This window comes from Frieseomelitta varia, unplaced genomic scaffold, assembly GCF_011392965.1.
Source record: "Frieseomelitta varia isolate USP_RPSP 00005682 unplaced genomic scaffold, Fvar_1.2 scaffold_240, whole genome shotgun sequence".
NCBI classification, from domain to species: Eukaryota; Metazoa; Arthropoda; class Insecta; order Hymenoptera; family Apidae; genus Frieseomelitta; species Frieseomelitta varia.
In genome coordinates this window covers 210,110-236,821 of record NW_025109969.1, presented here as the reverse complement: position 1 = coordinate 236,821, position 26,712 = coordinate 210,110, and the positions used below count along the sequence as shown (strand labels likewise).

Below are 26,712 nucleotides of genomic sequence, written 5' to 3'. Positions count from 1 at the left end.
AATGCAAGACTTTGCAAATTCAATGCAATGATGGTCGCAAGGCGCGAGTGATGAGACTTTCTTACGTTTAACACCGATATCTTCGGCAGATTCTGCAACATCTTCCACTCGCGGCGGATGTAATCCACAGACCCAACTATTACTACGTGTTTAAGCTCGTGGTAATGAAAATTGGAAGCTCGTAATGGCATGACAAGGTTTCTCAGTCCGATGAGGGGCGAGTCGGGATCGGCGAACAGGCAGACGACGACGTGCCCGTTCAGAACCGTCATCGCCGCCTGATTACGATCCAATATGCAGTCTTCGAGGTTGCGGGATGGACTCCAGTGGAACATTCCCGTCGAGTCGTACTTCATTTCGGTCTTCTCGAAGTCGAAGTCCTTCGCCTGGTCGTCGGCTATTCCGACTTGAAGACCACCGTTGTTATTCACGTTCGTGCCGCCCGAGGCTCTGCTCGTCGGCCTAGAAACAACAATTCCCACATGTTTACCACGCTCGTCGAGCTGAACTACTTCTCGTTTATTATGTGAGTTACTTGGTTACGTAAACAGTATCAAATAAAATATACTAGTGAAATATACTAGATTTTTGTAGAAAACACGCGCAAAAAAAAAAAAAGAGGGCAACAGACGCACGTAATGTACATTATGTATATCTCTCGTGGCTAGCTCTTGGTGTTTTCTTCAGCTGTAAATGTAAATTTTAGCTTCTTAGCCACTGGCTCTAGTGCTACCCCGAGCTGTTTAAAAAAAGCTATTAAGTCCTGAAATGCGCAAGCGAATGGATACTAGGTAGAAAAAACTATCAACTCAGGTAAGTAAGCGATTGGTAGTTACAACTAATTGTAAAAGCCTAGACTTTTTCTATTTGCTCTGTCATTTCTTTCTGTCCTCCTCCAATCACTTTCGTCACTGTTGTGTTTCCTGATCGGTTAAGCCCATTAACTGCCAAGTTTTGTCTTTTCTTTCCTCAGAGAAAGAGAGAGAGAGAGAGAGAGTAATACTCAATTGTAGATCATGGTGGTTAATGGGTGTCTATATATATATATTTTCTTTTTTTTTTTTTAAACGAGAGTCCCATCTCGTACTGCAAAAATCCACTTACTGTTGGATGATCATGCGTAACGGAATGTCAATGGTAGAAACATTAATCACTCAGTTAACATCTCAGCTGAAGGGAAAAGTTAGGTGTACTTTTCAGAACGATCTGTGTAAACTTGTGAAATACGAGCTACGTTAATCACAACTTCTATAAACATTGTCTCTACGAATAATTAGTAACATTAAGAGATAAAGAGAGAGAGAGAGAGAGAGAGAAAGAGAACTCGCGATTGAACATCGTTGGATCGATGAAACTCTAAAAATTAGTACATCAAACGTCTCGGTTTCTTTTTTTGGAAACTAACATCTTCAAAACGCTCCGAAAGAGAGAAGTTTCGTTTCGCTGCGCGCGAATAAATGTAGCGCAAGTATAATCATGCAGATCGAGTTACGAAAGCTAAAGTAAATGTCTAGCTTCATGCCGATTGTTATACACGTATATATATTGTTACAATGAGAAGAGAGTGAAACAAAAGAACAACAAGCAAAAATACCAACCGAAAGCTCTGTGATAAAGAAAAAGAAGCTTTGAGGCGAGAAGAAGTTTCCTGTAAAGAGAAATGGTTAGCCTCGCCCGCGCGAGACTGAAAGCTATCATCCGCGAGAAGAGGAGAAATGATCGAGAGATGCATTGAAAACGCAGGCAATTCGCATGCAGTTGGGCAAAGCAGATTTCTCTACAACTGCAAATGTATGTAAGTAATACAACCAAACGTGTAGTGTAGAAGAGACAGAGAGAGAGAGAGAGAGAGAGAGAGAACAGCGGCTCAACGTGACAGTTAACGTAACAAAAGAAGCGTACATGAGCTTTTTGACTTCGTAGGCGAGATGGTAGCCAGGGTATGCGGACTCCTCTTGCGATCTGGAATCAGAAGGTATTTGTAACGTTGGACTCGTCGTCGGATTCGTAGAATCGCTCTTTTCTTTTCGTACTCGCCATCGAGTGAACGTTTAAAAATCATCGTGGTGTGATGACGAGGAGAGAGATAACGATGGGAGAGTTAACTCAGTTCACGATTAATGGCAAACGACATGTTAATGATATCTCGGATGATCGAACGGCTATTGAACTCTCTTGAAACTCGTGACGTTGCTCGTGACAAATGGCAAAAAAAGGAAAAAAAGAACGAGACGATACGATCGTGGGTTTGGAAGTAGCTTGAAATTTACTCGTGTCTCGATCGAATGAACGTAAAAAAAAGAAAAAGAAGAGAAAATGGACGTAACGGCGGTCTGTTCGAAACAACGTGGAGGGGGGAGGAGGGTCGAGTAATAAAAAATAAACTAAGCTATAAGATAAACTCGTCGTCCTCGTTCTAAACAACGATCAAAAGGACACAATCAAGTTTTAGTGCAAACAAGCGGATCTTCATCGTTCCATAGGAATTCCTCACGTTTCAGCTTGTCACATGTACAAAATCATAAAAGCACAGACAGCGGTCCTACCGTAAAACAGGTAAAAGCTGATCTTTGGACGTTGTGTGTGGGGAAAAGGGAGAATTGAATGTTTCACTGGGGTTTCTGCTACCAATCTATTAACATGCGATATGTATATATATATATATATATATATAAACATAAATAAAATAATGGGAGGAAATAAATGGCGAACTGAAAGAAAAAAAAAAAAAGAACTTATACCTGCATTTCTGTCTCTAAGCTAAATAACTTTCTGTCAATCTTAATAATCTTCATATCCTCTTTTCTTTAAGGGGTCAGGAGAGTTTGAAATTTTCAAAAAATCGATTTTTTTTTTTTTTGTTTTTTGTTTTAAATAGTAGTTTGAAGTCTTAGAAATAAGATATAAAAGGTCCTGGCCTTTCACACGACTTATTTTAGGGGATAATAATAATCCGCGGATACAGAATCATTGAATTTGTATCACTGTTTACGACTCTAAGCAGTATTATAAAGTGTAAATCGTGTGATTCGAATATCACTTTTAGTGAATCAAATATTAGGGGGCTTGGATTCAATTTAGTCGTGAATTGTAAGAACTGCGAGCAGCGATATATAAGTAAAAAAAGTAAGTAAAGGATACATGTGAAAAATGACGTTCTGAAACTTTAAACCTAAGCGTTTTTCTCGAAACTAGGTTTTTAGAAACGTTGTGCAAGATATCTAGGAATCTAACCAACCGATTACTGTGAAACGTGGTACGTATTTTTGGTGTAACACTTACTGGGGATTGACGATCGAGCATTTTTTAATTTTTAACAATTTCCAAGAATATAAACAAAAAACGTAGAAATTTTTGGCATAAATTCGACACATCGACAAACAAATAGCTGCTGTTTTCATAATTTTCACAAAAATGAAAATGTTGAATATTTTTGAACTTTTCTTGCTTGTTTGTTGCAACTAAACCTGTTTGGCTGGAATCATGCACACCGATGGGCAATGTAAAAAAAAGTTATGTAAAATTATTACCGTCAAAAAGTTAAACAAGAGCCCTCTTTTTTTCTCTTTTAATGTTTCTCTTTACAATTCATAATGCATTGAAATAAACCACAAAAGCTCATGTCAATCAAATATGTACCTTTTTTTTTTTTACTAGCCCTCCAAATTATTCGTAATTTTTAGGCCCGTCAAACTGTCCTGCCCCCTTAAATAAATTCACATTGCGCAGAAAAAAAAAATATACATATATATATATATAAGTTTGCTACCAAGAAAAAGCTTTGCTAAAAAAAAACGGCACTAGATTGCCCTTTCTCCTTTTTTTTTCTTTTTTCTTTTTCTTTCTTTCCTCCTTTCGTTATTACAAGTGATCGAAAAGTCTATCGTCTATCTCTACTGTAAAGATTATGTACCTCTTACTTCTGCACGTCATAGTTTCGTTACGATACATCGACCCAATATACAGCTATAGTTCGCCGTCACGAACTTTCGCGCACTTGCTAGAACATTCGAAGGGGTGAGGAGGAAGAACAGGGAAATCCCTACATTTAATAATTTCGCGTAATTCCGTAATACACTGGACACGGCGCGAATCAGAATTCGATGGGAACGTGGCACTCCGAGTCAAATTAAACAATGAACGGGAATCGATCGCACCAGCGATGCGTGTAAACCTGTTGAGAACGTTACTTGAAGAACTCATGAGGATGATTCTGGATCGCATGGAAGTTCTCTACCGAGAATATACAGTGACAGTGGAGTAATAATTCTCTCGTCGTTCGTATCCGGCGTAAGTTTGGAAAAAACATGCTAATTAAAAAAGAAAACGGATGCAGATATACAAAGTGTTTCGTAACTTGTGGTACCCACTTCGGGAGTTGGCTATACGCCTAAAAATAATGAAAAGAAAAGTCATATAAATATATGTCCTATCTGTCTTCGTTCATGAGATATAATGAATTTTATAAACAGAGCAAACTCTAGTAAGCTAGTTATTCAATTTTCATAATAATCATAATTGGGATGAAGAAAACCCACACGTTATTGTGCATTCAAGACGTCAACACCAGTTTAGTTTAAACGTNAAACACCAGGAATGATAGAGAGAGTAACCAGATGAATGACAAGACGCGTGCAGGCTTGTCTTCAAATGCAACGTGGTCATTGCGAGCATCTTTTGTAAAAGTAATCAAAACAGAAAATTCATTATATCTCATAATACGAAGACAGATACGACATATATTTATATGACTTTTTTTCATTATTTTTAGGCGTACAAGTTACGAAACACCCTGAGTGGGTCACCACGTATTGCCATCTAGATTTACGTCATTATTATTACGCGGAAAATGTTTCCCGATGAAGTTGAATGGTTTCGAGAGGATGATGCTAGTTTTCTTGCAGGTGGACGTGTAGAGGACGTGTGAAGGTTATTAGCATTTTTTTTTTTTCTTTAATGGAATCATACGTTTTTTTATTGCATCAGTTGATGCACCTTGATATTCTCATTACAAAAAAGTATTAACCTGTTTATGTTAAAAAGTCACTAGTTTAGGAGATATTTTAATTTTAATGCTGTTAGGAAATAAGGTGTACGCTGAGCCTTCGACTATAATTGTCGATATGAGAGATCGTGTCATCAGTGAGCGTAATAAAATAACACCAGATACATTACACAATGCGAGCGAATTTATTAATCTATCGATTCAGAAAATGTCGTTACGTAAATGGTCGTCACACTGAATCTTTTCTGTAAATAAAATCATTACCAAAGGTTAACAGCAATTAAACAATATTAACAAAGGAGTCATAATCTCCTAACAACATTAAAATTAAAATATCTCCTAAACTAATGATTTTTTTATCGTAAAAATAAGTTAATACTTTTTTGTGAAGAATAGCAACTGATGCATTAAAAAACATATGATTCCATTTAAAAAAACGTTAATGATCTTCTACACGTCCACCTGTGAGGAAACTAGTATCATCAAAACCTGCCCTGAAACATTTTTCTCTACGTTTTAATAACAATGACGTAAATCTAGATGGCAATACGTGATGACCCACCCTGTATGTATATATCGTTGAAAGAGTATACTGTGTCAGACAGCGTAGTGCACTCTGTAGAGATAGATTGCTTCGTTTCGAGGATTCATTTGACAGAATAGAGTAGAAGATGTTTCTTACATTTTGCGATAGATAAATATCGTTTCGAGTAAATTGCTTCGACGTTCACATTAGGTTATTCAAACGAATTCATCGTGATCGTGATCGTGGAGAAAAATCGTCCTGCTGCCTGTTGAAAATTTCACTCGAATCGCGATTCAGCGCGCGCGATTTTGTACATTTTGCTTGAATAACCCATTGTTGGTAAAACGTTCAGTGTACGCAGAAGCTCGAGTCGTTCTACTCGTGCAAATATAGTAGAAGAGAAACAGTATATCAACCTTATAAGTTCGTACAACAAGTGAGAGTGCGTAGTTGCAGACAAGGAAAAAAAAAAAAAAAATTCACCACGAGCTGATGTACAATATAATTATGCGTGTGACGTACGAAAATGTTGAACTACGCGCTTTTGTGCAATGAAAATTCATCAGAATCACTCGAGTGCACGAAAATCACTTTGAAACGTGAGATAAATCACGCTGGATAATTTTGCGGTGAAACAAAACAAAAAAAAGAAAAAAAAAGTTGAAAAATAAAGTTTCAGCATCGTGAATCTTGTTTCTATTTTTCCTTTTTTTTTTTTTTTTCAATTGACACGTAGTTAATTCTCAGTAGTGAAATTCACACGCGGTTTATTACAATGCGTGATGGAATACAATTCATGGCAAGTGATCAGAAAAAAATAAAAGAACGCGAACAATGAAGAGCGAATGCAAGGACGATGCACGCCCTACACGTCGTATGGATTAAAGGAGGAAAAGATCAGATCCAAAGTAAAAAACGAAATACCTCTGATTGTACGGTTGATTTGGACTGGATAAACTGTCGTTTGTCGCTCGATTCACATTCGGTTTCACCTTATTCACCTGCTTTGTTGAATTCATCATGGTCATCCCGACGGAATTCCGGTGATTTCTCATCGCTGCAAGACGAATGATTCAATAACATATATGTATATGTATTTATATATGTATATACAGTGTGTACATAAACATTGTATTTGATAATCTATTGCTCAGCATTAAAGATACAACCAAGTAACCACATATATAGCAAAGAGTAAAATTTGTTATACCAAAAGAAAAAAAAAAAACAAATTCACCAGGTGCACTTGCATCTCACTAACTCTGAAACTCTGCACAAGAAAGCAAAGTTTTCCTTCTCGTTTAAGGGCTGGTTTTCAAGAAATCAAAGCTTGAATATGTTCAGTTTGGAAACTGGCTCGATAAACCAGTGTACTTGATGAAACTTTAAATTAAGTTTAGAAGCGAAGAACACAATCTCGCAAGAAAAAATTGTACTCTACTTAATGTTAACTGATTCCCACGGGTGGAATAATTTTTTCCATTCTTTTGCTTATTCCTGACTAGCCTGGAATGAACGAAAATGTACTCGAAAGTACAGTTGATAAACTTTCAAGCTTAGATTCTCTTGAAAACTGAAGAAGAAATTTATTTACGTATCATCCCTCCCTCATTGAAGGTCGTATTTTTAATACTGAGACAGCCCGTGCACACCGTTAATCGTTATTATTAAACACAGTGTTACATTTGCAACGTATAAATGTAGATATTTGTTAATATTTACCGTTTGGGTCGTCTCGGTCGCGACTGATCTCACCTAAAATTCGTAAATTGGAATTAACCTCCGTGTCAAGATGTATTTCTCTTTTCTTTTTTTTTTTTTTTTTTTTTTTCAACGTAGCTAATAGACAAAGCAACAATGATTAAGACAAATTACTCGAATTAAGACAAAGACTGCCACGCTGATCGTGACTAACTAACTTCCGGTTTTTTTTCGTTAGAGCTTGGCATTTTACTTTTTATCGGCAAGAGCCTACTGAGCCTCATGCTTACAGGCGCGCATACTTTGCCCGAAGTATAGATTTTGCACGTGCCGTTTTTCAAACATCGATCAACTGGAACTGCGAACGGGTTGGTGAAACCATTTATGTTCGTTTTCACGGATACGTCAAACGAACTGTTACACTGGAAATAGAACGACTTTCGTTCCGATATAAAACTTTCTGCTAACTCCAATATAAAATATTATATTATATTAAATAATATTATATTATATTATATTAAATACGTGTAAAAGTTGCACGATAGTAAAGTTTGAAAACAATAAAGAAACTTTGATGTTTTCAGTTTTCTCCAAAAATTACGAAAATTATTTTTTTCTAATTTAATTATAAATATTTTCATAATATTATAATTAATACTATTATATAAATATTATATAGATAATTAATACTATTACATAAATATTATATAGATAATTAATACTATTACATAAATACTTTTCTTTTCCTTGATAATTAGACTTTTTTAAATCCCCCCCCAAAAAAAACAGAACGATCACAATAATATTGTTTCAATTTTCCTCTGAATTGAAAATGACAGCCGAGAAAATTTGACGTATCGGTGAAAACCAATCGCAATCGTTCGCGAAAACCCAAGCAATTCCTAGCCATCGGTGGCACGCGTTCTCTGCACAAGTCAAGAGAAACAAAGAAACAAAACAAAAAAAAAAAAAAAAAAAAAAAAAAAAAAAAAAAAAAAAAAAAAAACAAAAAAAAAAAAAAAAAAAAAAAAAAAAAAAAANGTTCCTCTCCTTCAACGTTCAGCAGACGGAAAGGGAGACGGAACGAGAGAGCAGAAAGAAAAAAAAAAAAAAAAAAAAAAAAAAAAAAAAAAAAAATGAAAATAATTAGGCATCTGTCGCGTGAATCGAGTGAAGCACCACCTACATATTCGTTCAACGAACGTAAGAAACGAAAACTAAATTAAAGGAAACTGTGCTTTGTCTAAACGTTACCACACAAAAGGAAAGAAAAGAAAAGAAAAGAAAAGAAAAGAAAAAGGCCAACAGATAAAAGTTTATATACTGTGTCTGTCAAATCTACCGTGCGTTTCTACAGCTATTCAATTGAATCATCTTACACTCGATAAGTAAAGTATTGCACAAATAAAAACGCACAAGTACGTAAACTGACAATTATAACTATGTAATATACTGAGAGAGCATTATGCGAGTCACACATATCAAAGAAGAAATATATAAATATAATATCGAAAAAAGTATATATTATCTAAGCATCCTAGACCAATATATATAATAATATAATAATCTACACAAAACACAGAAAAAAATTCATCGTAAATATATCGGAATATCACTCAAAAAATGGTCTGAATTCCAAACAGCATTTCTCAAACTATCCCAGGAATTAATTTTGTTTCTCTACGTCTGTACAAATTTCGCTACGTTCCTCGCGCAAATTTTCATCTTTATCGCAAACACATCTGCAGCAATGTGTCTCGTTATATACCAAGGTTGTCTAAAGAGTGAGAAACGCTGATATCTTTAAAATCCTGCTTCACTACTTACGCAGACGAACACCAGCGAATGTTTTGCATATATATTGTATAAATATAAATGGAAAGGTGTGTTTTTTGTCGCGGAGTAAGGTTGATCAAGCTTTCCAATTCAAACTCTATTTCCTGCGCCGTTACATTGATCATTGGTCGTCAAAATTTTCGATCATCTGCCAATGATATTTTTTTTTTTCTTTTTTTTATTCTTGCTCCTTTCAAATTGAAAATAATAGTTACTCTGCACAAGTAAATTTAGAGTGACTCGCGTTGAGCAAAATTGCACTCGACAATAACCGATTGCACGTGAAAAACTATCATACGGCAACTATAATTCGTTCTAACAGTGGAGAACTTCAAATAAATTAATCATTGTGTTTTGTCTATAAAATGAATCGACAGTCGCTTCGAAACTAGAATAATCAGCAAAGAAAAAAAAATAAAAAAAAAAAATTAAAAAAAAATGAAAACACAAGTGAAAAACGAAAACGTAAATACGATGCTAATGCAGAGTCTAAGTGACTAATGAAACACTATGGGATGGATCGTACCGTTTCTCTAACAGATCCTTGCAGACAGTGAAGAACGAAAGAAAGAGGAACAAACGGAAAACAGAGGGAAATGAAAATCACGTGTGCGCGTGTGCCGTTCTAAAGTGAGAGCTACGAGAAAGAAAAACTCAAAGAAGGAAGAAAAAACTCTGCGCTACGCTCTTAGGGGGGTGATGAATAAGAAACTGGTGATAACGTAAGGTGCAAACTATAAAACGGTGTCTACGGTAGCGGCATGCACTCATCGAGACCGGAGAAAGTAGCAAACAAACGAGAGATTTACGATGCAATCGACTCGAATTCGAAAAAATATCCAAGCTTGTTTGTTTTCCTCTCTACTTTCTCCAAAATCGAAGTGAAAACCGAAGTAGCGCGCTCTTCCGCCACGTCGTCTTCATTTCACACTTGGAAACAGTGCTGGAGTATCTCTTAAATTTTTGCAACTTTCTGTTTTTTTTTTTTTTTTTTTCATTATTATCAAGTAATGAATATTTTCGTTTTGACGCAGCAGCTGGAAACAATTGTTTATGCGAAAATGATGCAATCAATGAGGCGAAATCTGTGAAGGTGCGTGGAAAATTTTGTCACAGAAATTCGAAAAACGTGAGAGTCTGAAATCAATCGTATTTGAACTTGAACGGAACCGAAAATGTCAGCACAATGTTCTTTCTATTTCAAACAAAAAAAAAAAAAAAAAAAAAAAAAAAAAAAAAGAGAGAGAGAAAAAAAAAATATTGAAAAAATCGTTCCAGCTCGTCATGTTCCGAGGACATTGGACACAGCCGGCACTGTTGGCGAAAACTCGAAAACTCCGTCGACAACGTCGTCGTGTTGAATCCCCAAGGAGACAAAGTGGGGAAAATCGGTGAGACGTCGGTGAAGCGTTATATGCTCGTCATGATGCATAGAAAAAAGAAAAGAAAAAGTAAAAACGAAAGAAAGTAAGAGAGAAAGGAAAGAAAAAGAAGAAAAAAGGGGAGAACATGAGAGAAAGAAAAATCGAGTGCAGACAGTTATTTAAAAAAAAAAATTAAAAAAAAAAAATGGTTAATCGACAGAGCGAAGCATTCTTTTTTTTCTTTTTTCTTTTTTCTTTTCTTTTCGTGAAGCAGCTCTTCGAGTTCCTTCGTCCAAGGGACTGAAAGCGATCGATCACGGTACAACACGCGTGTGAAATTCGTGTGGTTCGTCAAACAATTAGGAAGGGCAGCTTGCAAAAATTGTAGCACGGTTTTGACTGAGGTGTAACTGTACCTCTTACGTGAACCATCTTGGGCAGTTCTGGCGGAGTGAATGTGGGGGGAGGATGGTGGTCGTCTGTAACAAACCACTACACATGTTAGCTACCCTAATTTACCTAAGGCCTAGTTCGCTACGCTATCGCTACCACTGGCCATTCCTATGCTTGCGCTTCGAATTAATTAAACTTCGTTAAAAAGCTCCGTTCCAGTCGTTTTCACGCCAATTCTCCTTCCTCTCGTTTCGTTCCACGAAGAGAATTACTATATATCGAATTACTATCCTCGATCTCTTGGACTTTCTTTCATTTTCCTTCAATTACCTTTATATATTTTATATTACCTTAATAATATAAAATAATATCTCGTGTCGTTCAGCAATTACATTTAATTATTAATAAGGCATTAATTATTTTAAATAAAGAAGCATCACTTTTAACCTCGTCATTTTTGGACGTCATTTCACAAAACCAACGGAGTAGTATATACATAATAAACAGTGTAGAATTATGCGTAATAAATTTTTGAATGAAAGAGAGACACCGACGATCGTTCCGTGTTCCATGTTAGACTGATCGCAGAAACCGTATAAGTGATCCTTAACGTTCTATCAAGGTGATTACTACAACTACGCTTCGCAAAGCTAATTTCTCTATCGTCCCACTACTTTGTTTGCTTGAACATAGATAGAAAGCAGAAAGAGTTTTCTCTTATTTAAAAAAAAACGAGCACATTCTTTCTAACATATACTGTACGTGCCAGGGTCCATTTGCACTAATGATTGCACTGCCTGAACGATTGACAAAAATTACGAGCGACATTCCAATGTAGAGCAAATTCTTTGGTTCGTTGCGAAACCTCGCAAGCAGTGACGATTAATTCACTCGTGCAACTGGCCCAGGCTGAACTTATGCCATGTGCAAAAGTTGGTTGCGTGGTCAGTCTACGTTTTGGAAACAGGACGACGACTTTTGAATCACTGCCGACTGGAACGGAGCCTGCACTCTCTAACTGAGATTATAATTATAAATACTCTAATTCGAGATATATTACTTGGAAAATCTTCCGTTGTTTTTTTTTTTTTTTTTTTTTTTTTTTTGTTTCAATGCTGCTCGTTGCAACGCGGACGAGTCCAGTTAAGTTTAACCCGGGGGAGAACACTGTCAAATCAGCGTACGATTGTTGTTGAAACAGGAAAGAGAGAGAGAGAGAGATAGAGAGAGAGAAAGAGAGAGAGAGAGAAAGAGAGAGAAAGAAAAAAAAAATATAAAAGAACAATCTGTACATCTGTGAATCTCCTCCGCGTTGTTATCGTTAGCCTAAACTAGTGGTGATTTCTATACATTGTTCACGTGTATAATCAAATCACGAAGCACTGTGCACAGGCGAATACTGACATCTCATGCCAACATTCCCAAAGGCAAAGAACGAAAATTCGACGAGACACGGAGGAATCATTCGTTCCGCGTTCAACTAATAAACTGAATAAACATTATTGCTTTCCAAGACGCGTCTTCGTCCATTGCCTCTGACAATGAATCGTCTATCTATCTACCTCTACGGATCACTATGGTACGTAAACATGCACTAATTAATTTCTGAAATAATGTGAATATTTACTCGATTATTACAAGTGCAGTCGGTGAGACTCAAAAAATATAAACTCGTGCGACAGATTTTGGGGGGGGGGGGGAAACTCTGAGAGAGAGAGAGAGAGAGAGAGAAAGAGAGAGTCGTGTGTACTCGTGTCGAGAAGCAGAGTTTACGAAAAAAAAGGGGGTGGCTGGGGGGTGGGTCAGATAAACGGGTGGGGGAGAGATATATATCGTATTGTGGTGTAGAGCTAGTGTGAAACTCGTCGTTTGCAAAACTATTCGCGAATCGAATGCAGCTCTTTATCTTGTGAGCACTTTTCTTTTGCCATTGGCGTCCGTTAAGCTCCTAAACTTCAAGCTTAACTTGACCGTGGGAGGGAAACTCAAGTGGCGCGTGTAAAAGGTCACATCGTCATTTGCCGCGTGTGATCATTCATCTTGCGAACGTTTAAACGTTGATTCTTCAAGTTCCGATACGTTTATCGATACGTGATAATTTGACAGGTGATGTGAAATGTTGGGTAATCTACTGACAAACAGCGACGAGATAAAGAAAATCCTTTGTTCTTCAATTCTTTGAACGATCGTTTACTATTACGAATTAATGTGATAGTTGTCAGCGACTCGGCCGATACACTATGTGCACGTAGCACGTGTCGAATTCGGGAATGTTTTCAAAATTGTAATACCTTTTACGAAAGATTAATATCGATATTAACATTGGTATTAATACTGATATTAAACTATGATCAGAATGCTGGGAAATTTGCTGAGAAGAATACTGAAAGTTGAAGTTAAAATTTTCACAACGTTCCGAAAAAAACCGAACAATTCTAATATCTTTTAAAGCTGTTCAAGTTTCACAAGAGAGAAATCAATAAAATTTTAAACTATGATCAATATTAAACTATGCTCGAAAATATTTGTTGAAAAATATCCAATCATAGTGTGATGAAACCACAGAATTTTGAAGAGCACAAGGATCTTCCTTTAAATTCTCGAGAATTTTAAAAATCTGTTACTGCAATGCATAAAAATCGATGCGATGCTCGTAATAAAAAACATACGAACTTCGAAATCAAACGAGCGAGTGAAACACGAAACACATCACAGTGGCCGTGATGTTGAAGTAATTCATTTTTCTGTGACCATGTACAGGCTACCTTCTTACGAACTATGCCTTATCAGTACGGATTCGCGCGGTGAACGTATGCATACATAATATGTACATAAATATTGATCATTACACCCGCTCTATATTAGACTTACTTGCATACGAGAAGTCTTCACCTAAGTAGAAGTAGAGGACGAAGAAGAGAAGAAAGTTCAAACAGATAGACACATAGAAAGTTAGTTAAAGATATCTTTTCTTCATGTTCCGGTGTGTGTATAATAATGTGTTTGTGTGTGCACGTACTCGCGGCCACGTATATGTATGATTGTGTGTGTATATATATATATATGTGTGTGTGTGTGTGTGTATATATACATATATATACAGGATGTCCATAAAGTCTCTTTACAATTTCAAAAATTTATAACAAAGATAAATAAAAAAGAAGATAAGTGGAAATTATTAGAAAATGAGATGTATATATTCAAGTTTTTTCTACCTCGTTTAATATACACCTCTATATGGGCACCATTAGTTGCAGATAATCGATTTCCTGCCATGTTCGCTGTAGCGTGCCCTCATCAATGATGGCAATGTGTCATCAGTGACCCTCTGCTTTTAGATTAGTCATGTCTCGTATCTTTGTTCGATACGCGATACACAATGTGAGAACCTAGGGATCAGAAAACCCATCCATGTGACTAGGGAACTTCAGCGAGATAGTCCAAAGGTGAATGTCTGGTGTGGGATCAAGTGCAATCGAGTCATTGGTCCGTTTTTTCTTCGACGAGACGTCAATTACTGCAAACGTTTACCTTGATCTCTTGACTGAATACGTGGCACCACAACTACATGACCTTCAACCAGTCATCATTTTCCAGCAAGATGCTGCACCACCACATTGGGGACTGCACGCTCGTGAGTTCCTAAATGAAACATTTCCAGACCGGTGGATTGGAAGGGGTGGCCCAATTCCCTGGCCACCTGGTTCACCAGGTATCCCCTCGACTTCTTTCTATGGGGTTATGTTAAAGATATCGTGTATCGAACAAAGGTACGGGACATCAGTAATCTAAAACAGGAGGATCACTGATGCTATCGCCATCATTGATGAGGATATGCTACAGCGAACATGGCAAGAAATCGTGTACCGTCTTGTGCTTCGTGCAACCAATGATGCCCATATAGAGGCATATTAAATGAGACCAAAAAAAAACATAAACATATACGTCTCATTTTGTAGCAATTTTCACACATCTGTCTTTTCATTTGCCTTTGTAATAAATTTTTCAAATTGTAAATAGACTTTATGAACACCCTGTATATTACACCGCAGTGGTTCTTTTATTTCTTTTTTTTTTTTTTCAGATGTGCTTGCGTGCTCACGTATGTGTAATGTCTCGTGATATACATATATATAATAGATGTTACATATAATATGCACGCATGGATCATAGATGAATCACGGGTGAAAGAGAAAGAGAGAAAGAGAGTGAGAATGATCGTGTGTTGAGGCTCCGATGAGCGGTGCGGAGTGAAACTGATCCATTGATTTTTTTCTTACCCTCCTTCTACATACTCTTTTTTTTTTTTTCTTTTTTTAATCTCCCGTTTATACTACGTCCCGGTAACATTTTCACTTTTTTTTTTTTTTCTTTTTTTAACGCGAACATTGGAGCAATCACGCAGACTTATTTACTTCCAGCAAATTGCCACTCGACTATGTCGGGATAACAACGTCAGAGAAATTTGTAAAAAAAAAAAAATTTCGCGCGTGACGAGAAAAAAAAAAAAAAGAAATGAACGTTGAATGGCGTCGGTAATCGTCGAAGCATTCGATTAGCAGAAACGTAATCGAAATTTTCTTTTTCACAGAGTAATTAGAAGAAAGGAAATGTTCCAATTTTGAACTTGAAATCAACTCGAACGCGCAGAGTGTTACGTCTCAGTCGGAACAGTGGAATATCTGATACTTTTCGCAACAAACAGCTTCACATTTCACTTGAAAGATTTATCAACCGAAAATATTTTTCCAATGACTTTAATAATTTCTCGTCAGGTATTCCAGATGTTCCTCGCTCAAACGTAAATTGACAACAAATGTTTGTGTTTGAAAATATTTTCGAAAGAAAAGAATTTAGGACACACTGAAAACATAAAAGCACGTGGTATTTTTTTCGTTTTTCTTCTTCGTTTTCTTTTCGCCGAAATGTCGTCTGTAACAACTCGAAGCACATAAGTACTGCACACTTAAATATTTAAACACCTGTGATCGTTCAACATCTGCAACAACACGTTCGAGAACACTCAAGGAATCAGAAGCAAATACACGAGGACATCGAGGGACAACTTCTCCAATGATAAAAATGTTAATAATATCGAATCTGCCATAAGACGATTAAAGAAACCACGCAAATGAACACTAATTCTAAGGTATTCTAAGAACATGTCGAATAGATATAGTTAGATATATAAATATATATATATATATATATATTGAACACCGATGCAAGATCAAGTTGGAAGTAGTCGAAAAAAAGGAATGAAAGAAAAAAATAAAAAAAAAAAAAGATTCTCAAGGCAACCACATTGCGCGAAGTCCCGCTCGAGTTAGACGTTTCCTCCTTCTTTATTATCATTTTTTTTTTTTCTTTTAATAATTCACTCACAACAATAACCATCGAAAAAAAAAAGAAACACTTACATACCTCCAGAGAACTACATTCAAAACGACATCGATAGAAATATATATGTAAATTTTGGTTGCATAAGAAAAGATAAAAAAAAAAAAAAAACAGAAATAAAAGACAGACATCACATCAATAGGAATTCAAAACACTAACAGTAGTCTACTTCGAAAAACCAATTTAGTGTTAGATTCAGATGAAGTCACATAGATTGGCACAACGAAACACGTCTATGACATAATATTCATGTACTCTAACTTTTGAGGCACGATTAAATCAAGAAAACTATGCGTATTTAAACCGTTGCGCTGTATTTCGTTTGTTGAGACGTTCAAACACTCATCTGCATTTTTAGCGAGGAAGCTTCGATAATTAACTCGTTGTGGAACTGAACTACGGCTACGGCGAATTTAACGTTTAAATATTGGTCAGTTTGTATTTCCTTCTTCTAATTGGCGTTTGGCAATGATATTCAACGATACCGTATGCTTTGCCAATTTTTTTTCAATTCTTCTCTCAAGGAGAACTGAACGCGTTAAGAGGAGGATCTCCGCGATCGACCTTTAAATCGAATATTTCTCCGAATTATGATATTCTTCGCGATTCCGATAATCGCAATTCCGAGACCATTGCAAATATTGAATGACATTCATAACATTATATATTAATAATCATCAATTATATAATTATTAATAATATATATTATTAATAATGTTGTTAAAATGAAATTAAATAATTTTGAATAATATTCACAATATTGTATATTAATAATTATTAATAATATGTAATAATTATTAATTATATAATCATTAATAATATATAAAAATTATTAATTATATAATTATTAATAATATACATTAATAATAATGCTGTTAAAATTAAATAATTTTGAATAATATTCATAATGTTGTATATTAATAATTATTAATTATATAATTATTAATAATATACATTAATAATAATGCTGTTAAAATTAAATAATATTCATAATGTTGTATATTAATAATTATTAATTATATAATCATTAATAATATATAATAATTATTAATTATATAATCATTAATAATATATAATAATTACTAATTATATAATCATTAATAATATACATTAATAATAATGCTGTTAGAATTAAATAATTTCGAATAATATTCTATATTAATGATTGTTAATTATATAATTGATAATAATGCTGTTAAAATTATAAATAGCAGGCTCGGCTCGTCATATTGATTTAAAGGTCCCGCGAAAACCGAATAGAATGCACGTACTCATTTGGAAAAAAAAAAAAAATAAGAACAAAATCTCCGCTGTGTTGTAATAATACATTCGTGTCTTGCTCGAAACGACGGGGAGAGGCTAAGATCAGATTTAGAGAAAAAAAAAAAAAAAAAAAAAAAAAAAAAAAAAAAAAAAAAAAATGAAAAGAAAGAAACAAGAGGGAATGACACGTGGAAGACAATCTACATTCGGGGGGATACATACTTGCTCTTCCAACCATTTGAACAGCTCGCACGCCTTTCCGGAATGTGGCCACTGCCCGAAGGGAGGAGAACCAGAGCTGTTAGTTGTTATACCAAAATAATGTGAACCTAAATACGGGGGGGGGGCGTAGGGGGTGGTTTTGGGGGTGGGTGGTAAAACGTGGGCGAGGGAGAGTTTGCGCGCTCGACCGAAAACTCTCCGCCGATTCGTCACGTTGCGAATATTTGTGAAAAATATTCACGTTCCGTTACGTTCCACACAATATTACTGCATTATTTTTACATTTGTTTGTTTACACATTATTGGGTTATTTATAGGTTATTCAGTTAGAACGGCGGCAACGTGACAATCGGCATTGAAATCGGTTTCGGTCCGGAGTACAGAGAGAAATATACAGTACAGGTACAGTATGGGGTACCATTGTTGAGTTTACACACAGTGGCCGGCGATACACTCGTTACGTTTGTTTTTCTTTGTTTTCTTTTTCTTTTTTTTTTTTTTTTTTTTTTTTTTTTTGGTAATCGATCAAGCTATACCATGACATCCTACTTAATTTTAGTACTTAATTTTATTTGTTACATTTTTTTTTTTTTTTCCTTTCCAGAGAATATTCGACTGTAGGATATTAAATATCGGAGTAACGTCGACGTTATTGTTGTGATGTCAGTGAATGATATATCAAATATGCGCAACATGTGAGGGGAGAATGAAGTATTTTTAATCGGTGTGTTCGATAAACCCTGGGCATCGATTATCATCATCCGTGTAAATTTAGAACTAAAGGTGCTTACACCGGTGGCATTCACTTTGCCTACTCGTGGTACGTACCTCCAACGTATTTCTTTTCTCCCTTTTTCAAATTTTCCCTTCGCAAACGTACGTACATGAACGTACATGTACTATATATATATATATACACAGGCACACGCACGTGCACACTCACGCAGATGCACCTAAGCGGGCACGACTCGCTTTCGTTTAGTATTAAAAAGGTTTTGGCAGCCAAAGGGTTTTATACAAGCCTCGAATATGTATATCCAGCTCGTTGCAACGACTCGTCGATATTACCCTCCGATTTTCTAAATCATTTTCATCCTGCTGACATTATACTCTACGAATGTGTACACACACACGCGCAAACACACACACACACGAAACAGTAAGTAAAGCTTTTATAGAGTCTACAGCTTACTCTAGAATCGTGACTGGTCCCAAAATCCGGGGACGAGAAATGTAGGCGAAAGAAAAATATAATAAATAATTGTGTCTCTCAAGGGGTGGTCAGTCGCAGGAAGATTGCGTCAAACCAATCAAGTCTGTCTAATCGGGAAACAAACTCTTGTCTCTAACTTGTTTCGCATGCAGAATGATCGTCGATGATGGTTGAACGGTGCAGAAGTCAAACAGAGAGTGTAGAGTGGAGGTTCCTCTCGCGAGTGAGAGAGAACGAGAACACGTTTCATTCGGAATGAAAAGAACGATAGAATTTCAAACATTACGTTACGAACATGAACTTGGAACTCACATCCGAATTGAATTGGAATTCAATGTTCAAATTTCTGATCGAGCTTGACATTCAAACTTAATTTTTCAATTCGAGTTTGAAGGTCAAATCTGAATTTAACTTTGAATTTCAATTCGAATTAAAGGAACGAGATGGTAGAGCTCTGAAACAGCAGTCTTTCTAGCAGATTCTTCGCGCGAAAGGAAATTAGCAACCAATTGCATCTGCGAGTAAAATGAATTCCTGTTGTTGTCGATGAAACAAACAGAAGCTCGCCGGCGAGATGTAAGAAGCGCGAGATGTTGCTTGCAAACGAAAAGTAACAACCGTTCGAGAAATTGCACAGGTTACGCAACAGTTATTCAAACAGTGAAAACAAAATCGTGAAGTTAGAAAATCAAGATTCATTCCCCGAGAAGAGGAGAAGAGCGAATCAGTTTACGTAGAGTGTTGCATAAAGTAAATGAAAACGTTTTCTACGAGAAAAGGAACGTCGAACGACGTTACCAGAATCTGTAAATCACCGGAAGTCAGAAAATCCTGAAAAACTGCTCGGGAAAAAGAAAAAAAATAGAACGCAAAACGCTCACATTCTAAATTGCGAACTGAGGGAAAGACGGTGGAGAAACGTAGAAAGATTTGACGTAAGCACACCGAGCAACTGGTAAAAAAGGAAAAAGAAAAGAAAAGAAAAGAACGATAGTCATTGGCAAGCCTTGAAACGAGCAAATGTTTCTTTAGTCAGTGAAACGTAACAGCCAGGAACGTGTAGACACAGAATAGTAATATACGGCTTGAATAGAACGTGCTTAGGCGTAAAATGTTTAGCATATCTGCGAAAGCGACGACTTCTTTTAGTGAGAACTGAAGCGACAAAAAGAAAAAAAATATATATATATGTGTGTGTGTGTGTGTGTGTATTTCGTATGGAAACGCAATCCTGTACATATAAAACGACGTGTAAAAAAACGATGTTTTTCGTCCAGCTTTGGATACGACGTTGCTGCTCTCGGCTGTTCGAGAAACAATGATCGCCAAATTATAGGTTAGCTCTATAGCAAAAGCCCAGCGAGAAAACAGTACGAATCGAACGACGTCAAATTACAGAACGTTCAGACACAGGTATCGTGGAGTAAGTGCCGATCGTGTGACGGTGAATTAACTGTTGAAAACATCGAGAAACTTGCATTCGAAAGTTTGCATCACTTACGCCATCTTACCTGGTTAAACGTAAACGTCAACTGAACTCAGCTGTTTGAGTCAATTTTTTTTTTTCTTTTTTTTTTTTTGCACACTAAATAACACAAGCTGTTTGTCGTTTTAAGTTGAATATTTATAACAAGTAAGCTATCACTTTTCTTTTTTTCTTTTTTTTTTTTTTTTTTTTTTTTTTTTTTTTTTAGAAATTCGACTCAAACAGAGAGAATTTGTCAGAATAATGAACCGTTTTATTTTTCTTTTTGTTTTTGTTTTTTCCGTGACACGTTGCCCCACCGATCCGAATCTGCAATTCTCTTTGACGATTATTCTGACAAAATTTTGTAGAACACGGTTCGACAAAAGGATGTGCAATTAGGATGAACAGGACGGCAAGGAAGGTACAAAGACGCGTACCGTCGAGGTAACTGCTGTAGGCAGTGTTTCCTTTCACCATGCCGGTCTGCATCATCATCATCCCCACATCTGTAAAAATCGAGCGGTCGGCCCGGACACATGTTTGTCAGTAAACACGCCAGGGACAATTCTACTGAAATAACTGGTAAATGGTTATGGGAGGAGGTCGCCGGTTATAAAATACAGGGCTCGGCTGGGAACTAGACATAACCATATGTATATTAGATTAAATTAGATATGCAAAGGTATCGTACTGTGTTGCTCGACACTTTGGCAGCGTGTCCTGCCAAATGATCAAACGAAAGTTTCATTTATAAAGTTATACATCAAGGTTTTTAATATTAATTTAAATATATTACTTGTCCTGAATTTTTATAAGTAATTTTTGTTTATAAATAATTAATAAAGGTACGGTGTTCAAAAGAAACGGTCCATCTCAACGTCGCGTGATTGTAAGTAGAATAGTCGCCGAACCGTACCGTGTCAGACGCAGTCTCTGCTGCACAGAGGCGAGCGCAAGTAGAATAAGAGTCGTGCCGTGTCTGACACGTCCCAACATAATCAACTCTGATTCTTTTGCAATTTGAAATTCAAAAGTCTGTGTTTTATGAAAGAAGTATTTCTAAAATTTTTGTATCTGTGTATAATTGAAAATTCAAAAGTGTGTATTTTATGAAAGAAGTATTTCTAAAATTTTTGTATCTGTGTATAATCGAAAATTCAAAAGTGCGTATTTTATGAAAGAAATATTTCTAAAATTTTTGTATCTGTGTATAATCGAAAATTCTAAAGTGCGTATTTTATGAAAAAAGTATTTCTAAAATTTTTGTATCTGTGTATAATCGAAAATTCAAAAGTGCGTATTTTATGAAAGAAATATTTCTAAAATTTTTGTATCTGTGTATAATCGAAAATTCTAAAGTGCGTATTTTATGAAAAAAGTATTTCTAAAATTTTTGTATCTGTGTATAATCGAAAATTCAAAAGTGCGTATTTTATGAAAGAAATATTTCTAAAATTTTTGTATCCGTGTATAATCGAAAATTTAAAAGTGCGTATTTTATGAAAGAAGTATTTCTAAAATTTTTGTACCTGTATATAATCGAAAATTCAAAAGTGTGTATATCATGAAAGATTCTAAAATTTTTGTATCTATATATAATTTGAAAATTTAAAAGTGTGTACTTTATAAAAGAAAATTCTAAAATTTTTGCATCTGTATATAATTGAAAATTCAAAAATGTGTATTTTATAAAAGAAAATTCTAAAATTTTTGCATCTGTGTATAATCGAAAATTCAAAAGTGTGTGCATCGTGAAAAAAAGATTCTAAAATTTCGGTATCAATGAAGAGTGATTGGAGTTAAACCGAATTTGATTTGAAAGAGTTTCCCTATTCGTAAACTTGTCAGTTTTTAATACAACTTTTCTCTCAACTTCTCATTCTGGTAGCAGAACACGTTGACAAAAACACAGTGTACTGCAAATATATATGTCCTGCAATATATATATATTCTATTACCTATTTATATAGTTATAATTTACAGATTCATACGTGAGGATAGTAACATGCACACTTTGGTGTTGCACAGTTTCGATTGTCAAATCAGTAACCGGAGATATTCACCCTCACGTATGAGCATCACGTTATCGTCAGCAAATCTCTTTGGAATTACCACGATGGATTTACCTACGTAGCCAGGATAAAGGATACCAAACAGGGCTGTACAAAAATAAACTACTAGAAAGCTCCTGAAACGTTGTTTACCTCCGATGTATCTTTTCCCGATCCTCAAACTTTCCAAACAACGATATAGTCGAGAGACCAAAAAGTCGGACAACGAAAAGAATTTAATGAAAAAAAAAAAAAAAGAAAAAAAAAGAGAGAGAAAACGTTGATTGCCCAGGGTTTAAGACTTAGCATGATGGAGGGGATTGAATCTTGTACAGACCTTTCGTACGGATCAGATGAACTGAATGGTTACGTGTGAGTGATGGTACATTGTGTGACATTATGTGAACAAGTGGAACTCTTGCAAGATTAGTTTTCTTCTTTTTTTCTATGTCTTTTTTTCTTTTTTTTTTTTTTTTTTTTTTTTTTTTACAACGAGATTATCGATCTGCTTAAGTTACGTTGCTGTATAAACGTGAGGTTTGTTGGATAAATTATTACCAGAATTATCAGCGAGAAATACCCCATTCAGGAAGTCGCTTTCATCGAGAGCGAGACGCACGTCGGTTAACGATAATGATCGAGGCAGTGTGCGCAGAAGATTATGATTCACGATCGACTGAACCTACCGACCGACAGAGTTTCATCAGTGACAGCTGGCACATTGAAAGTTCTCACACGATCGAAGAGAGGAGAGTTTCGTTTTTTTTATTTTTTTCTTTTTTTTTTTTAAATCTTTTTCTTAGGTAAAATAGCGATAGCGAATAATCGAAGAGAGCAGAGAGTTATTAAAAAGAGAGACAAAAACAGATAGAGAGAGACAGTACAGAAAGAGACAGACAGACAGAAAAGAGAAAAAGACAGAAGGGGGCGGGGGGAGAGAGACGAAATTGGAGGATATATTGACAGACAGAGAGAGAGAGAGAGAGAGACAGAGACAGAGAGAGAAACAGAGACAGAGAAAATAGAGAGCGAGTGAATTTTTTTTTTTTTTTTTTTTTTTTTTTTTTTTTTTTTTTTTTNTTTTTTCTTTTGGTATACGAAGCTGTCGTATCATCAAGGCGTAAAGTAGTATTCGAATCGGAAACTAATCATGCATGCAAGGCGAGCGAGAAGGGCACACACTAGAGTGCAGACTAAATTTCCTCGACTGGCCAGGTGGACATGCGCCAACTGACAGAACTATAAAAAGGGGGGCGGGGGAGGGAGGTTACATATCACGTGTGTGTATGTCAGTGGTATTTCATTTTTCACGTCACGCTACTCGACTGACGAAACGGAAAAAAAAAAAGTGCGATTCGACATGTGATCAATTGATCAACAAAATTTTCATTGATCGGAAGAACAACACTCGAAAAAAAGCGTGGAAAACCAACGGTGGGCGTCGCTCGTCGGAAAACCAAACCGTTTCGTCACGAAGAATCTATCCGTCTAATAGAATACCGAGCTTTCGCAACGGATCAGAGAGAAAGAGAGAAAGAGAAAGAGAGAGAGAATACGTGTTTGTGTGTGAGAAACAGAGAGAGAGAGAGAGATAGAGAGAAATCGGAAACACACGGAGAACCGTGAAAAACGAATGAATACCCAACTGTTGGCATCGCAATCGCGTCGAACGCAGTGTCTCTGAATGAGGAGGATTTAAAGGTGCAATCATCTCATCGCCATTGTCATCGTCATAATCATCATCACCATCGTCTTGGCGTATATATATATATATATATATTTACATATGCATATGCATATACGTATATATATATATATATATGCAAGATAATGGTTAAAAAACTCGAAGGCATATGTACACATAATTAAGACACAAAAAAGACAGAAATATGCAAAGAGGCAATGATCATAGAGACAGAGAAAAAGAGAGAGGGGGCGGGTGACGAGGGGGAGGGGACGAAGAATCGACAAACGCGTCGATGTTAAAACCAAGTGAAAAATAAGTAAACCACAGGAGAAAGAAACAAACGTGACAGAAAGTGATCGTAGTGATCGGTACAAGAAAATCAAATCAAAAGATCTCGACGGTTCTTCCCTGTTAACACATTCCTGACCGAGAAAGAGAAAGAGAAAGAGAAAGAGAAAGAGAAAGAGAGAGAGAGAGACAGAGAGTGTTTCATCGAGACGTTAAAAGATGCTGGTGAACACACCCGTTCCATCGTGACAAATTTTCTTTCGTCAGTATTATATCGTCGGAATTTGACAAACGGATAAACTTGATCGTGTTATTCTACGATTTACGTCACGAAAGCTGCTTGAAATTTTCTCGCATTAGAGGCACGTTGCGCCTCGCGAGGAAGCAAACGTCGACGGTCGTTAATGTGTTAACGTTGAATCGACAAAAAGAAGTCACGAAAGAGTGACGGGAGTTTAATAACAAAGAAGATGAACAGAAACAAACGGGAGAAGAATCGAGAAAGAACAAAAATAGAGGGGGGGGAGAGGGGGGTGAAAAAAACGATGGGAAGAGATAAAGGAAGACATAAAGGTGATAGTTATAAACGAGAGTAGTAAAGATCTAAGCGAGCGAGTATGAGACGTTACCTAAGTCCCGGCCCCAGGAGCGCTGCTGCTGCCCCACTAGATCATATATCACAAGAGGATGGTCACAACCATGTCACTTCGTTAATTGTCGCGGTAATTACTGCTACGGCTTTCAGTGGCAGAAGGGACACAAGAGAAAAAGAAAGAAGAGGAAAGGGTCGAAGGAGAATCACGGGCAGAGAGAGAGAGAGAGAGAGAGCTTTTTTTTTCCTGTGTGTGATCCGTCTGGTCTTACAACGTTAGTCTCTTACATGTAAAAGAAAGTCGTTAAGAAATCTCTCACGTTTCGTTTGTAGTCTTTGTTTTTTTTTTCTTTTTTTCTTTTCAGTTTGGTTCTTTTTTTTCTTTTTTTTCTTTTTTTTTTTTTTTCTTCGTTGCGAGTCACACGAAAATTCCTTAGCTGTGTCCCGATCCTGACACAGCTGACAACTGATCTCCTTCGTGGAAGCTAAGATCGAAGAATGTCGTTGTGTGTGATTCGCAATATTCGTAATACTCGGCGAACGTTTCGCGCGCTCTACAGAGTTATATAAATGTTAAATATCATTGTTATTATTATTAGTATCGTTACTATCATTATATACGTATATTATATATAATTAGATGCGAAGGGAGTAACGTTCGACAGAACGGAATCCCGGTTAGTAAGAAATTCGATAGCAGAGAATATTCAGAGCGAGAATAGAGAGAATTATTTCGGTAGTATAAGGGTTATCACTAGACTAGAAAGACTTACAATTTTTGCACTTGCACTTCTTGATCAGAGTTTCGTCTTTTATATCCTCGTGGCATGCTTTGCAATAGAACCACGCCCTGGAAAACACATTTGCAACGGTTAGTTGAACGCTGAAATGACTTGAGGGGGGAAGCTTCGTCGGTTTGGTTCGTACAAGCTAATCGTTCACATCGTCGAAATTGTCTACGATTTGATCTGTCGTTCGTGTTACTTTCGAATATCTGTCGGCACGCCGCGTGATTGAAGTAAATCTTGGGGCGTCCGACATATCGTTTACTAACACTACTGAAAATGCTCGCTCTCCCTTTGGCGACTAGTAAAGTTATTCTGATAATCCAGCTTTTAAAAAATCGATTTTTTCTTTTACATTTTCTCAAAGTATGTGCTTTCGAGAATGCCCGTGTGAAAGGATTTGTCTGAATTCGTGAAATTAGCAAAGTTATAGATGTTTAAAGGAAACGGTGTACTGCTCGCGACGTAAGTTATGAATATTTTTGTACAAAATGTGTTTTTCTCAAAAAATATTTTATTTTATAATATTATATTATTATTTAAATATATATTAATTATTATATTAATATTACATTATTATATTACTATTATATTACTATTATTTATATTATTATTTAAAAAAAATATTAATTATTATATTGTTATTACTTTATAATATTTTATTTTTTGTACTGCCCGATTGATTGTAAGTATAAATATTTTTGTACAACGTGTAACAGAAACTTCAAGTGTGTCTTTCTCAAATCCATATTTTTTAAACTGGCTGACGGGATATCTCACGTTTTAGTTGACCGATTGACTTGAAATTTGGGGGAGATCTTCATCGGATATACCTTTATCGCATGAACCACGGATTTCAAAATCTGATGATTTTTTTCTATTTTTTTTTTTTTTTTTTTACCCCCCAAAAAACGAAAA

At 35.9% G+C, this 26,712-nt stretch overlaps 1 protein-coding gene across 6 annotated transcripts in view; it reads right to left on the bottom strand.

Annotated features, from left to right (window-relative positions):
- The window catches only part of LOC122527954 (calcium-activated potassium channel slowpoke), a 137,288-nt gene that overhangs the window by 8,029 nt on the left and 102,547 nt on the right, over positions 1-26,712 (bottom strand). For 3 of the 6 annotated variants that reach the window (XM_043652575.1, XM_043652578.1, XM_043652576.1), the window contains exons 12-20: positions 25,783-25,859; positions 20,829-20,897; positions 17,711-17,761; positions 13,697-13,717; positions 10,849-10,911; positions 7,254-7,286; positions 6,456-6,588; positions 1,903-1,962; positions 66-462 (exon numbers count right to left, since the gene is read on the bottom strand). In XM_043652575.1, coding sequence (XP_043508510.1) covers positions 66-462; positions 1,903-1,962; positions 6,456-6,588; positions 7,254-7,286; positions 10,849-10,911; positions 13,697-13,717; positions 17,711-17,761; positions 20,829-20,897; positions 25,783-25,859 — 904 coding nt within the window. Of the gene's footprint in view, positions 1-65; positions 463-1,902; positions 1,963-6,455; positions 6,589-7,253; positions 7,287-10,848; positions 10,912-13,696; positions 13,718-17,710; positions 17,762-20,828; positions 20,898-25,046; positions 25,083-25,782; positions 25,860-26,712 lie in introns of all 6 variants that reach the window. The other 3 variants (XM_043652579.1, XM_043652580.1, XM_043652581.1) reach the window with 2 other exon arrangements.